The sequence below is a fragment of the Vanessa cardui genome, chromosome 17, assembly GCF_905220365.1.
Source record: "Vanessa cardui chromosome 17, ilVanCard2.1, whole genome shotgun sequence".
Lineage (NCBI taxonomy): Eukaryota > Metazoa > Arthropoda > Insecta > Lepidoptera > Nymphalidae > Vanessa > Vanessa cardui.
Window position 1 is genome coordinate 8,202,956 of NC_061139.1, and position 15,811 is coordinate 8,218,766.

At 35.6% G+C, this 15,811-nt stretch overlaps 1 protein-coding gene across 1 annotated transcript; it reads left to right on the top strand.

Moving 5' to 3' along the window:
• The first annotated feature begins 2,423 nt into the window (after positions 1-2,423).
• Positions 2,424-14,338, top strand: LOC124536944 (piwi-like protein Ago3). The gene is made up of 17 exons (XM_047113613.1): positions 2,424-2,589; positions 2,972-3,123; positions 3,312-3,393; positions 3,513-3,603; positions 3,997-4,135; positions 4,397-4,568; positions 4,927-5,054; positions 5,808-5,971; positions 6,997-7,194; positions 7,500-7,649; positions 8,080-8,257; positions 9,458-9,715; positions 10,437-10,664; positions 11,409-11,592; positions 12,269-12,434; positions 12,843-13,061; positions 14,007-14,338. The coding sequence occupies exons 2-17, from the start codon at positions 2,986-2,988 to the stop codon at positions 14,269-14,271; spliced, it is 2,760 nt and encodes a 919-aa protein (XP_046969569.1). The 5' UTR covers positions 2,424-2,589; positions 2,972-2,985; the 3' UTR covers positions 14,272-14,338.
• The last annotated feature ends 1,473 nt before the right edge of the window (positions 14,339-15,811 follow it).

Sequence of the window (15,811 nt, forward strand, 5' to 3'; positions counted from 1 at the left end):
GATAATGCAAAGCAGAGTTTAATTGCAATGTTAAGTTTTGGACTGAAGGAGATCTAAGATATAATACAATGTCATCAGCATATTGAAGAATGTTACAAAAGTTATTAACAGACAGCTCGAGATCGTGAGTATAAATGCTATAAAGCAGAGGGCTGAGGACTGAGCCTTGCGGGAGACCTTTCCAGACGAGTGGGGGGGGGGGGGGGGGGGGGGGGGGGGAGAATACAATTTTGGTATTTAACAGAAATTGATCTGCAAAAAAGCAGATTACATATGAAATGAGTAATCCTCGGAAGGATACTCAGCTGTTGCAGTTTTTGCCTGAGTACCGGAAGAAGAACATTATCATATGCAGAAGTAATATCTAGAAAAACACCCACAAGGTACTCTCCGTTAGCAAAGGCTATTCGAATGTCTGTCGTAAGAATGCTGAGACTATCAAGAGTGCTCAAACCCTTTCGAAAGCCAAATTGAGAGGGCGAGAGAATATTCCTGCTTTCCATTATCCATTCCAAGCGGTTTTTCAGGAGATGTTCAGTTACTTTTACTAATGTAGATGATAAAGCAATGGGTCTATAAGAAATTGGGTCCAATGGGCTTTTTCCTGGTTTGAGAATGGGGATAATAATTTGGGACTTCCAAGATTCCGGGACGATTCCTGCCGAGAAAAAAGCATTAATCAAATTCAAATAGACGCATTTAGCTTTATCATTAAGGTTGATTATGAAAGAGTAGGGCACGCCATCTTCCCCTGGTGACGAGTCCTTAAGTCCCTTTAGGGCTGTATGGAGTTCCGAGAGAGTAAAGGGGCTATCCATATCATCTAATGCAGATGCTGGTTGCAATTTTAAAAAGCTATCCTTGTCTGGGATAAAGGGGGGTACAAGCTTGGCAGCAAAATCATTAAGCCATATGGAAGGATTATTGGCATTTGGTTTTTCTGAGTTGAGGGAACGACGAAATTTCTTAAGATTTGTCCAAACTGTTTGAGGTGGAGACCGAGGACTGAGGGATTCACAAAAGTTGGTCCAACCCTGCTTTTTCTTTTTTGAAAACAGTCTTTTAATTTTGGCATCAATGCGCTGATATTTGATGAAATTTTTTTGGAGTCATAGAGACTGTGTATGACTCTTCGGCTTCAGATCTCTGTTGGACCATGACATTACATTCCTCATCCCACCATGGAGGGGAAAGCAATGTCTTTTTGCTAGTATTTTTTAAAGGGAATTGTGCATCTGCAAAGGACTTGATAGCATCAAGAAAAAGTTCGTAGCAGGCAACGACATTCTCATCATTCCCAAAATCAGGGAGAGAGTCCAACATGGCATTAGCCGAGTTAGCGTATGCTAACCAATTAACGTTGTTGAGTCTATATTTTAGGAGTGGGCATTATTTGATGAGTGTGAAGGATCTGTTATTAAGTGAGTTAAGAAGGATAGGGAAATGGTCACTTACAAATGATGATGGGAGGATATTCCAAGAGATTTGTGAGGATAGGGAGGGAGATGATAGGGTTAGATCAACAGCGGAATGAGGATTCTGATTTGGGTAAACTCTACGAGTCGGCGAGCCATCGTTAAGAATACATAAATTTACATCCCCAGCAATGTCCACCAACAAGGGATCAAATCCATCACAGTAAAGGAGCCCCATAATGTATAATGGGAGTTAAAATCCCCCATAACAAGAATGGGGCATGGAAGGGAAGAGAAAATGGAGAGTAATTCCGAAGCAAGAGAAGGATTAGGATGAGGAATGTAAAGTGATAAAAAGGAAATATTGAAGGCCTTTATAGCCACGGCATTGATATGCTGGCTAAAAGGAGGAAGAGGAATTTGGGAGAAAGGGATAGAGTGCCTGATCAGGATGGCACAACCTGCATACCCGTCACTTCTGTCATCCCTAAAACAGGAGCAACCCGAAATCCGGAAACGGGAACCGGGGATCAACCATGTCTCAGAGAGGGTAACAATGACAGGTTTATGGGAATTTATAAGAGAGAGGAGGTCAGGTTTCTTATGACGGACACTCTTACAGTTCCATTGAAGGAATCTGATTGGGGCCATTTTTAATTATATTGAAGAGTTGAGTTAGATCATTGGCAACGTTGGACGGTAGAGGAATTTCATTACATGTACTTAGGATGCTTAGGAGAGTTTTAATTAATAATTCTAGTAAGTTGGGATTATTATTAGGAGGGGAGGGGTTACCATCATTCAGAGTGGTTTTACTTTTTTTTATTTTATCCAAAACGTAAATGAACATTATTTTTATTGGCCAGCCCTGCCATAGATATATACAATTTAGGTTTTCATTTTATTTTAATTTGATACATGTTTGCAATATTTTATTAACATTCAAACTTGGCTTTTAGATTTTTTTTTCCCGACGTGAATAATGTTTAATATGTGGAGTCTGTGGAATAAAAAAGTTTTTATTATCATGCGATTTGCGAATCGAGTTCTCCGAACCAAACTTCCGAAGTTTGTGTAATATAATCTGTGCTAGTTGTATGGTTTTCTGATTTTATTTATCGCGGGCTGAAATACTTAACTTTTGATTTTTCTTAAAATTAAATAAGTTTGTACGGTAAGTGTTCTAAAATATTCAGTAATATATATATTTTTAGGAATTTACATTTTTATAGCATACAGTATACATTACTAAGGAAATATTTTATTTCATTAAAAGCATGCTCAGCATTTTGTTTTCATTATGTAAAATGTTAAAATTATATATGAAGGTATTCAAAGTTTGTTTCTAAAAGTACCTACAAAGATTAGTCTAACACTTTCTTACTTTGCCTTCTTTTTATTTCTCTTTCCACATACCTTTTAGAAAGTTTAATACCATACCATACCAAACTATAAGAGCGACGATTTTGTACGTAAACAAATTTGTTTTAAATCATAACGTTAATTTATATTGTTATATTTTTTGCTTATATTTGATATTTTTATTTCATTTATAGATAATAAAATAATAATGGCAGACCCAGGAAAGGGTCGAGGTCGAGGCTTGGCCTTGCTCCAGGCCTTAAAGTCACAAATGATGGAATCGCCACCACCGACTGAAGTGCCTACTCCTGAACCCACACCAGCGCCAAGTGTTGCTCCTAGTGTGGTACTTTTTTAAATACAATACACATTTTAAAAATAAACTTCAATAGAAAATGCAGTTCTGTATTTACTTGAACAATTATATTCTATTGATATATACTACTATAAATATTTATCTTTTTAATGTCAAATGTGATCATTTTAATAACATATTATTAACTAGTTAATAATTATCAAGCTTTTGTCATGCAGGTAGGTTCAACTAGTACCAGTTTAGGTGGAAGGGGTAAAATGGCAGCGATGTTACTGTCTAAAATGCAGCAGAAACCGGGAGGTTTGTTTTTTTCATAAAATTATTTGAATAAACTATATTGTTCCAACTACAAGAAATTGTATATTTAAACAAATCGAAAAGTAAGCATACATTTCAGTAACACAGCTTATAATTTTTAGATGCAACATTCACCCCAGCTTCAGATGTAAGTCCAAACCCCATTACAGTTGGTAGGGGTGTCGGACGTGGATTAAGTCTTCTAAAAAGTTTGTGAGTATATAATAAAAATTATATGTTTGATATACTATCATGAAATCCTTATATAAATAGATTTGTGACATAAATATTTAGCATCATCATGAATGAAAATATTTATTGAATGTATGGGTTTGTATATAATACAAAATTTAGCTTAATTGCATTATTGGTGTTATACCAAGATTAAACATTTTTATATTATTATTATATACATATATGTAAGCAATAATAAACATATGATAATTTAAAAAAAGTTTCAAGAAATACTTCATCTGCGTTTCAAAGACATACAGTACTCAAAAGCTTAGAACAGTAAAATTGTTTTAATTTCTACAACAGTATGTAGTATGTCGGTCAAAGAAGTTTGTTATACAGCAATATTATTAAATAACAATGATGTTGTAGGAAAGCCTCACAAGCCGCACAATCACCACCAAGCCTTGTCGATAGCGATGTCGATAGTTTGACAAAGAAAATGGCTTCTAGTACAGTATCAACTGTAGCAACTTCCTCTCAAGCTTTAGTGGGAAAAAATAAGTACTTTGTAAGTAATTTTTCCTTACATTAAATTTTAATTCTCACTGGCATAAATATAGCACTTGTTATGGTTATTACTCTAAAATATATCATTAAATAATTTTTTTTATACTTATGATATGTTTTTATTAATTCCATTTGTATTTGAGTTTCTGTATTGGTTTAAATAGATTTGTTTTTAATTATTTTAGTAACATTAATCAATGAATACTTCTATACTTGTCTTTTCAATGTGTATGTAAATATATATTTTTGTTATATTTTATAGAAAGAAGTCAAAGATACTCCACCGGTAGTTAAGAAAGGTGAAACGGGAACTCCTTGTGAAGTAACAGCTAATTTCATCTATTTGAACTTTGAAGAGAACAATGTCTTTGAATATGAAGTCAGATATGATCCAGATCAAGATTATAAGCACCTACGCTTTAAACTATTAAATGGTGTGTATAGTATAATTTTATGGTAATAATTTTAAAGAATATTTATATACAAACTTTGGTGCAACATGCCCATAAGGTTCCTTGTAGTTTAATTGGTGCTCAGGTTATGTCGATCAAAACTATCCCAATACAATGAGCAATGGAAGCATTAGTTGCCGTCACAATTATAGCTGATGATTTAATAACTTATCTAATTAAAAAATGTATATAATTATGATTCAAAAAATTAATAATTCCAAATCAAATTAGAGCTTTTTTAAGTAAGATATAGTCAATACTATTATTTAAAAAAATCGTATTTATTATTATTAGTTTTCAGCATATAAGCTTATTTATAAAGTATTTATTTCTTTTGTAGAGCATAATCACTTTTTCAAAGAAAAGACATTTGATGGCACAACGTTATATGTGCCGCACATGCTTCCAGATGAAGCACTTAACCTTGTTTCAACTAATCCTTTTGATGAAAGTAAAGTGAATATAAATGTGAGTATTGCAAATCTTTAAAAGTTTGCCATATCCCTATAAACTTTTGGTCTTCAAAATTGGCATGAATACTTGCTCTATATCATAAATGAAGGGCTCCTAAATAATATTATAATTTGGAAAACAAGTTTGTTCATTACATTTCCACATCTTAACTACTCTGATGCTCATCAAGAAATTTTGAAGACACATTGTCAGATGTACAATAAAGAACACTATTGACATACCCCATATTATGTATAATACTGCTAAGCATTGAATATTTGTATTGTGGTATTCTGATTCTTAACGTGCTTCAGTATAATGTTGTCTTAAATTTTCGCGATTATTACACATTGAAATAAAACTAATTATAACGGATTTGAATCGCGTATATTAATTATTTTTAACATCCCGACGTTTCGAGCACAGTGTTCGGTGTTCTCAGTCTACCCGTGACCACGAACGCTGTAAAGTGCTCGAAATGTCGGGATGTTAAAAATAATTAATAAAGGCGATTCAAATCTGTTATAACTAGTTTTATTTCAATGTGCTTCAGTATTATTTTATTATATTACATATACAAGCAAGCTAGCAAGTTATATGTTAGTTACTATATACTACCCATTTATCCATAGGCTTGCTTTTTAATATGTAATATAAAAAAATGACTGTTTAAGTATATCAATATTAATTATATTTAAGAAGTTTTAGTCAAATTATCAAAATTAAAAAAATATATATTTTAAAACATAAAATTCTACTTTATTTTAGATAATATTTCGCCGTACGCGACGTCTGAGTGAGATGATACAAATATACAACGTGCTATTCAAGCATATAATGAAGGATTTACAGCTGGTTCGATTCGGACGGCAGCATTTTAACGAGCACGCTGCGATACAGATACCGCAGTACAAGCTGGAAGTATGGCCAGGGTAATGTTGTGCTTCTTTATGTGTAGTAAAAAAAAGTTGCTTATTTCGATTAAAACTTAATCTCTTTTAGTCAACGTTAATGGGTATCTGTACAACAACAACAGCCTGTAAATTCCCACTGCTAGGCTTAAGGCCTCCTCTCGCTTTGAGGATAAAGTTTGGAACATATTCCACCACACTGTTCCAATGCGTGTTGGTGGGATGCACATGTGGCAAAATTTCTATGAAATTTGTCACATGCAGGTTTCCTCACGATATTTTCTTTCACCGCTGAGCACGAGATGAATTATAAAGACAAATTAAGCACATGAAACAGCGGTGCTTGTCTGGGTTTGAACCGCAATCATTGGTTAAGATGCACGCGTTCTAACCACTGGGCCATCTCGACTCATGGGGGGTATCTGTATCAGTATTTAAAACTACGCAACGGATTTTGATGCGGTGTTTTTTATTAGATAAAGTGATTCGAGAAAAAAAAGGGTTTTATATATAATACATGGACAATTTACTAAAGAAACACCGATAATATTTACAAGTTTCCATTGTGATGTTATATTATTGCACCCGTGCGAAGACGGAGCGGGCCGCTAATCTAAATAAATTTGATTATCGGCAATATTTTTTATCTGCCTCAATTTTTGACGATGAGCTGAGATGGCCCAGTGGTTAGAACGCGTGCATCTTAACCGATGATTGCGGGTTCAAACCCAGGCTAGCACCACTATATATATGTGCTTAATTGTGTTTATAATTCATCTCGTGCTCGTCGGTGAAGGAAAACATCGTGAGGAAACCTGCATGTGTCTAATTTCATCGAAATTCTGTCACATGTGCATTCCACCAACCCGCATTGGAACAGCGAGGTGGAATATGTTCCAATCTCTCTCCTTAATGGAAGAGGAGGCCTTATCTCAGCAGTGGGAAATTTACAGGCTGTTACTTTACTTTTTTTTTTTTTTTTAATTTTTGACATTTAACTATGCAATGAAAAATAAGTGTTAATATATAAATGCAACCTGTTTCAGCTATGTGACGGCGGTAGACGAGTACGAGGGCGGCTTAATGCTGACGCTGGACTCCACGCACCGTGTGCTTCGGACGCAGTCGGTGCTGTCGCTCATCAAGGAGACAGTCCAAGCCGAGGGCGCCAACTGGAAGAGGGCTATGTCCGACAAGCTGATAGGCTGCTCGGTTATGACTACGTATAATAAGAAACTCTTTCGGTGAGTTGTATAAATTCATAAACAATTTACTTAATTTTTTTTTTTTTTTTTTTTCAAATTTAATTCTGCTTTTTTTTTTAATGTATCAGCATTTTGAAGTGACAACTCTTTGGTTTGTTATCAATGTGGAAATAGAATTGATTAATGAATTGATTATTTTGTGTGTTCTAACTTTATACAAGAAGCGATTATACAGCTCATTAATAGAATAAACTTTTCTTTTTTAAATATAATGATAAGCTTTGGAATGTTGTTTTTTTGTTGTTGTTTGTTGAAATGTATCACATATTGTTATTATTTTACAGAGTAGATAGTATAGATGACTCCATGAACCCAAGATCGACTTTTGAAAAGAATGAGAAAGGTGAAATGGTGAAAATTAGTTACATAGAGTATTATAAGAAGAACTATGGAATTGATATTATGGATGTCGATCAACCAATGCTTATTTCCAGGTATGCTAGTTTTACATCTAAAGGAAATCCGTTTTTTACAACACTAATGCACTACCAACCAATCTAGCTTATGTTGTACTGGATCAATTTAATCTGAAATATAGTAGTTTTAAAATGTTCTAAGAAAATTTACGTAGTCCATATCATTTATCCTATTCTATTTTTTACTCAATGGTACATATACCAAAAAACAATTTTTGTCTGTCTGTCTGTTTGTTCTGACTAATCTCTGGAACGGCTGCATCAATTTTGACGGGACTTACACTGGATAACTAATATAATAAGGAGTAACTGAAGCTACAATAATATATATTTTTTTGTTAAATTCAAAAGCGTACAAGGTCGCGGGCACAGCTAGTTTAATCTATTTGTATAATAATACACAATACACATATAATATACAATTAACATAGTTTATTTTCTATTTCAGAGATTCAAAACGAATGCCAGGATCAGAAAAGCCAACGGACTTTATGATATGTCTTGTGCCAGAACTTTGCCAACTTACAGGACTCACTGATGATCAGAGGAGTAACTTCAGGCTTATGAAGGACGTTGCTACATATACTCGTATAACTCCTAATCAACGGCATGCAGCGTTTAAAAAGGTACTTGTTTAATTTATGATACCTCACAGTGATCAATTGTGGCTCATTCTATAGGAAAAAGTTAACCTTTTATGTATGTTATATAACCTGGTTGTCTGTGTTTATGGCGCGGGTTGTGTGGGCCACCGCGGGTGCAAAGTGCCTCACTCCACATATATCTTGTCCACATTAAGTTTACATCTTCCTCCAGCACTGTTTATAAGTCTGGTTGTTATATATATTGTTATTGGGTTCTCTTAAACAGTCCGGGAAGAACATCTCTGCCTGTTTATTCTTCACATAATTTATACATTTGGCTAGAGTTCTTCCTGTCTCTGTAGTTTGCAAATTTTAAAAGCTATATTGTAATTTGGAATCTCTTGTTACAACCAGCAAAGTAGATTTTACTCTACAAAGATGTTTTAGATTTGATTTTACATTACTCTACAAATATATTCTAAGTATTACTTGTTTCATAGTATGGTGAGCTACATTGAATTTATTACTAGGTAGTTATGGTTAAAATTGTTCTTAAAAATTAATGTCAACAAACAATGTACATAAATCCCTATAGTCTGTTCGCGTTAAGAATGCAGTGAGTTGTCATTGTTTACCGGCCTTACTCCGCCCCCTGACCAATCAAATATTTTTAACAAAAGGGTAAATGTGTTTGTATATTTGTGTTAAAATTCCAACAAATTATATTTGTTTTAAAGGCTAAGTGTAATGAATTTAAAAAATACACATTAACGTAAAAAATCGAAAACAAGTCATTAATATTTTAATAACTACTACTATAAGTGTCGTCTTTAGTACATCTTTATAATAAAATAATTTTCTGCAGCGAGTTCCATAACATTATCTAAATCCCACATGGCAATTTCTTCTTGTAGGATGTGGTCGCAGCATTTCTCGCACTTACAAATTGGTGTGGTATTCATTTTTTTTTAAATATATATATATATAAGTTAATAATAATAAAAATTTAATTTAAATTATAAAAATATCAGTTAATAATTAATGAAATCCACAACCGTCACGTTCGAACTTATGTCTTTTCCTGTTCAATGTGAACTTGACTTTGTAATTTGAAAAGATTTGATTGGTCAAAGGTGCCGGTAAACAATGACAACTCACTGCATTCTTAACGCGAACAGACTATAGTAAACATGACACTATAAAGTAATTAATTATATATTAATATGCAATAATTTTTATCAGTACATCCAAAACGTTCTTAACAACGAGACAGCAAAAAATCGTCTAAAAGGATGGGGTCTCAGCATAGCTCCAGAGACGATCAATTTAACGGCCAGGACTCTACCACCGGAGACACTGTATTTTGGCAACGACGTTAAAGTACCGGGCAAGCCTAATGCTGACTGGAACGGAGATATCTCGAGGAATGCTGTGATGCAAGCCGTTGATATCATGAGATGGGTGCTCTTGTATACCGACAGGGATAAACAAGTTGCAACGGTAAGGCTTTTAATATAACTTTAAAGTAATAAAATTATTTGTATGACCTTTGTATTTTGCAGTCAGTGCATCTTATGTCTATTAACTGAAAATACTTTTTTTTATTAAATAGATTGGCGGTAAGTGGTAACCAACACCCATAGACAATGACGCTGTAAGAAATATAAACTATTTCTTACATCGTCAATGTGCCACCAACCCTGGCTCACTCACCCTTCAAACCGGAACACAACAATACTGCGTACTGTTGTTTAGCGGTAGAATATCTGGGGTATCTACGAGGGGGTTGTACCTACCCTAGCGGGCTTGCACAAAGCCCTACCACCAAGAAAACTTTGAAATAATTAGTAATTTCAATCACTTATATTACTGTGATTAAATATTTAACGTATAGTCTAAAAGCCAGTGATCCGCAGATTTACGGTATAGTAGCAAATTCCATATTACTACCAGGTATACTGCTTCACCTGTTGGGAAAATGGAGGTTCACTATTCCCATCAAGGGTTCCTTTAAGCGTGGAGTCGAAAGGCATCATAATTTACTTACTAATCGTGATCGCATAATGTCTTCAAAGTTTAAAACAGAAGCTTTTTTGGAACATAGCTCATATCACATTATGGTTGGCAGTTCTTGTCTTTGAAAATCTAAATTTATTTCAAAAAATAAAATATTACCAGAGCATTCCGGAGATTTATGTAATTATAAAATTTTTCCTTTTAGGATTTCGTTGAGACATTAAAGCGGTGTAGTCGTCCGATGGGTATAAATGTATCCAACCCGGACTTGCTCCGTCTGCCCAACGACCGCACAGACACCTACGTCATGGCGCTGAAGAAATGCATCACGTCGCACTTGCAACTTGTCGTCGCCATATCGCCGACCATGCGAGACGATCGTTACGCTGCTATCAAGAAGATTTGCTGCGCAGATAACCCAGTCCCCTCACAGGTATACAAACAAAACAACAGCCTGTAAATTCCCACTGCTGGCCTAAAGGCCCCCTCTCCCTTTGAGGAGAAGGTTTGGAACATATTCCACCATGATGTTCCAATGCGGGTTGGTGGAATACACATGTGGTAGAATTTCTATGAAATTTGTCACATGCAGGTTTCCTCACGATGTTTTCCTTCACCGCTCAGCACGAGAAGAATTATAAAGACAAATTAAGCACATGAATCAGCGGTGCTTGCCTGGGTTTGAACCCGCCATTATCGGTTAAGATGCACGCGTTCTAACCACTGGGCCGTCTCGACAACAACTCACAGGTATGAATGATTTATATTACACAAGTGACCCGCTCCGGCTTCGCACGGATGGACATTAGTTTCTATATAAACGTAGATCTGTAGATCTCTAAAAAAGTAATATTCTGCCCATACATTGTTTTATTATATCTCAAAGGGATAACAGTGACAGCATTTTCGATGAAAACTCCCTGGCGTCGTGATTTTTCCGACATGTTTAACAATTGTCGTTCTATTTCAGTATATTTACACAAAGATCGTAATAAACATACATAAATCTTCTTCATGAATCCACTCTGTGTATTAGTGCAAGACCGTATGAAAATCCGTTCAGTATGGAGTTTATTGCGAACATACAGACAGAAAAACATTAAGAAATTACTTAAAATATAATGTTTATAGAATGATAAACTTTGAAACAATTAACCAATATGTTATTTTTAATCAGGTGATCAACGCTCGGACTCTGATGAATAGTCAGAAAATTCGCTCCATAACCCAGAAGATCCTGCTGCAGATGAACTGCAAGCTGGGCGGCACGCTGTGGAACATCAGCATCCCATTCAAGACGGCCATGGTGATCGGAATCGACGCCTACCACGACGCCGCCCGCAAGCGCCGCAGCGTGTGTTGTGGGTGCATCTCTATAACTTATACTTGTATATATTTATTCCGTGGCAAATGAGCTATGAGTCGAGTTGAACCATTGGTTAGGTTATCTTAACCGATGATTGCGGGTTCAAACCCAGGCAAGCACCGCTGTTTCATGTGCTTAATTTGTCTTTATAATTCATCTCGTGCTCAGCGGTGAAGGAAAACATCGTGAGGAAACCTGCATGTGACAAATTTCATAGAATTTCTGCCACATGTGCATTCCACCAACCCGCATTGGAACAGCGTGGTAGAATATGTTTCAAAACCTTCTCCTCAAAGGGAGAGGAGGCCTTTAGCCAAGTAGTGAGAATTTACAGGCTGTTATTGTCTGTTATTGTCTTTACCCTACTATTTATTGCTGAGTACACAATATAACACTTGACTTGACGACCTCCATGGTCGAGTGGTGTGTACACCGGTTTTCATGGGTACGCCTCTCTGAGGCCCCGGGTTCGATTCCCGGCCGAGTCGATATAGATTACCATTAGTTTTCTATGTTGTCTTGGGTCTGGGTGTTTGTGGTACCGTCGTTACTTCTGATTTCCATAACACAAGTGCTTCAGCTACTTACATTGGGATCAGAGTGTATGTGATGTTGTCTCATATTTATTTATTTATAACAAAAAAAATATAAACGGATTTTTTTTTGTTAAGCCTTCATAGCGTCGTACAACCAGACCATGACCCACTGGTACTCAAGGGCCGTGTTCCAAGAGCGAGGTCAGGAGATCGTCGACAGCCTCAAGTCCTGTCTCGTCGACGCGCTCAAGCACTATCTGCGAGTGAATGGAAGATTACCCGACCGGATCATCATATACAGGTGTGTATTAAAAAAATATTTAATTGATACAGTAAAGTAAAAAGTAACAGCCTGTACACTTCCCACTGCTGAGATAAGGCCTCCTCTTCCATTAAGGACAGGGTTTGGAACATTCCACCATGCTGTTTCAATGCAGGTTGGTGGAATACACATGTGGCAGAATTTCGATAAAATTAGACACATGCAGGTTTCCTCATGATGTTTTCCTTCACCGCTGAGCACGAGATGAATTATAAACACAAATTAAGCACATATAGTGGTGCTTGCCTGGATTTGAACCCGCAATCAACGGTTAAGATGCACGCGTTCTAACCACTGAGCCATCTCAGTCTCTGAGCTGAGACTGTGCTTATACACACACAATATATTGAATCATAAAATCGTCATCCAATAATATTCTGTGCACAGAGACGGAGTCGGAGATGGTCAATTGAAGCTCGTCCAGCAATATGAGATTCCTCAAATGCAGATAAGCTTCTCCCTCGTCGGCGAGACCTACAAACCCACCCTTACGTACGTCGTCGTGCAGAAAAGGATCAACACGCGTATATTCATGAAGACTGGAAAAGAGTTCGCTAACCCTCCACCGGGAACTGTCGTCGATCACGATATTACGAGACGAGATTGGTAAGTAATATTTGAATCTAATTCATCAAGCATTGTTTCAAAATTGTATAGTTTGTTATATACTTGGTGGTAGGGCTTTGTGCAAGCCCGTCTTGGTAGATATCACCCACTCATCAGTTGTTCTACCGCCAAATAACAGTACTCAGTATTGTTGTGTTCCGGTTTGAAGGGTGAGTGAGCCAATGTAACAGGCACAAGGGACATAACATCTTAGTTCCCAAGGTTGGTGGCGCATTGACGATGTAAGGAATAGTTAATATTTCTTACAGCGTCATTGTCTATGGATGATGGTGACCACTTACCATCAGGTGGCCCATCTGCTCGTCCGCCAACCTATACCATAAAAAAAAAAAAATTCTGCTCCCTGTGGGTTTCAATTTCGTGTTGCCCCACTCCCATGAGTCATGTTTATAGCCTAGCCTGTTATATAATGTATAGCCATTCTCAGTGCACAGACTATCTGATGTGATATTTTAATTACACACAATTGGCAAAGATATGTGGCAAATAGCAAGCACCACAAGATACTAACAGCCAGTTGATGACTGTCAAGCTAAGACTATCTTGTGTTAAGAACTAATCTTGTTTTTGACGAGACTGCTTGACTTGAGACGGGCTTGCTCAACTCCTTAAATCATACATACATCAATTTTAAAAATATTAATTGATTGACAGCTCAAAAGGAAACCTATGTTAAAATAGTGCATGTACTCCAAATGTGTTTTAACAAGATTTAAGCTTCGATAAATTCAGACACGACAATGTCTTTCAAATGAAGTTGTTTGCTGTACCTGTACCATAATTAATACCCTTTAAAATAATATGCAAAATTGTGTATATCTTGTAACTATTAAAAAAATACTTATTTTAGGTGTGAATAAAAAAAGAACAATCAAACATCTTTAACGTTTAATTAATATTAATAAAAGTTAATTTATGTTTCAGGTATGACTTCCTAATAGTATCACAAAAAGTTAATCAAGGAACGGTTACACCGACACACTATGTTGTAGTCCACGATGACAGTGGAATGACTCCAGATCAGTGCCAGCGACTCACATACAAAATGTGCCATTTGTATTACAACTGGCCTGGCACGGTTCGAGTGCCAGCACCGTGCCAGTACGCACACAAACTAGCATACCTCGTGGGTCAGAACATACACCAGCAGCCGTCTGAGGCATTAGCCGACAAACTATTCTTCTTGTAGGCTTTACTGACAATTCTAGTACGTAAGTTTGGCATTTAATTATATCGCTGTTATTGACATTACTGATACAATTTTATTATGCCAATCTAATTGGCACGTGCGATTGTGTGTTTGTGCATTGGCAATTCACAAATGTACAAAATAAAATGAAGATTTAAGTAAAGGCTTTATCTGTTTTAAATTATTTTCAATATATTAAAACAATTTCATATTGTTTTATTGGTATATATGGTTCAATGACATTACAATTTGTGAAAATTGTTTAATTAGAAAAAAAAATATCTTAAAAAAGTCAAAGAAAATTTATTACTAAAACTTGTATTAATATCAAACATCTCAAGAAAAATTTCCTAAGACTTTACTTAAAAGACTTGTGAATGGGTGTTTTAGATCAACACTTTCATTAAAACTATCTTTCTCTCTTACTAGCATCATTGATTCGATATTCAACAGAAAGAGACAGCACTACTGACTACTGTACTAGTACACACTACTAATTATGTAACCGGTTTTAAGCGGTTTAATTGTAGTTCTTAAATGTAATTTGTTTTAATGGAGATTTTTATTTCTATTACATTTTAATTACAATTTTTATAACATGTAATATGTTATTTGTATTAAAAGTTACATTTTATAAGATCATTATAGTAGTTATGTGATTGATATGTCAATAACAGCGATTAGAAACTTAGTACAAACATGTTGTACATACACAGAGTATTATATTTTTATATGAATATTTCAAAACAATTATAGATAAGTATTTTGTAAAATATGAGCCTTATAAACGTTGCTTAGTGGGTGTTTAAACATTTTCTATCTCTTTCTGTTACAATTGTTTTGACATTTGAAAGAAGAAAACAGCATTGTTTCTCTAATCACCTCTGAACAACAGTTATAGGTTAGTAATTATAGGGTTAATGATTTGATACGTTATTAAATATGCAAGGTTAGTTAGTTAAATATGTTTATTTTTGTTAACATATCCAGTTCAAAATGGTACTCTCAGTGTGATAATTAATCCATATCACTTGTGAGATTTCACGAATGTGTTAGGTGAGTTTTGTTCAATGTGACTTCCCTTGGTAGGGCCGTATGAATGAATGAATGAAAGAAACGAATGAAAATCTTAGCTTCTTTATTTAGTCTATCTTTGACGGTGTTAAGAATGCTTACTATACCATAAAGGTGACTATCAAAATAGTGACAACCGTAAACCTATTTTGTTTTGTTTTATGGAATAGGTTGGCGAACGAGCATATGGGCCACCTGATGGTAAGTGGTCACCATCACCCATAGACAATGACGCTGTAAGAAATATTAACTATTCCTTACATCGTCAATGCGCCACCAACTTTGGGAACTAAGATGCTATATCCCTTGTGCCTGTAGTTACACTGGCTCACTCACCCTTCAAGCCGGAACACAACAATACTGCGTACTGTTGTTTAGCGGTAGTATATCTGATGAGTGGGTGGTACCTACCCAAACGGGCTTGCACAAAGCCCTACCACCAAGTAAAAAAACCTAGATGTTCATT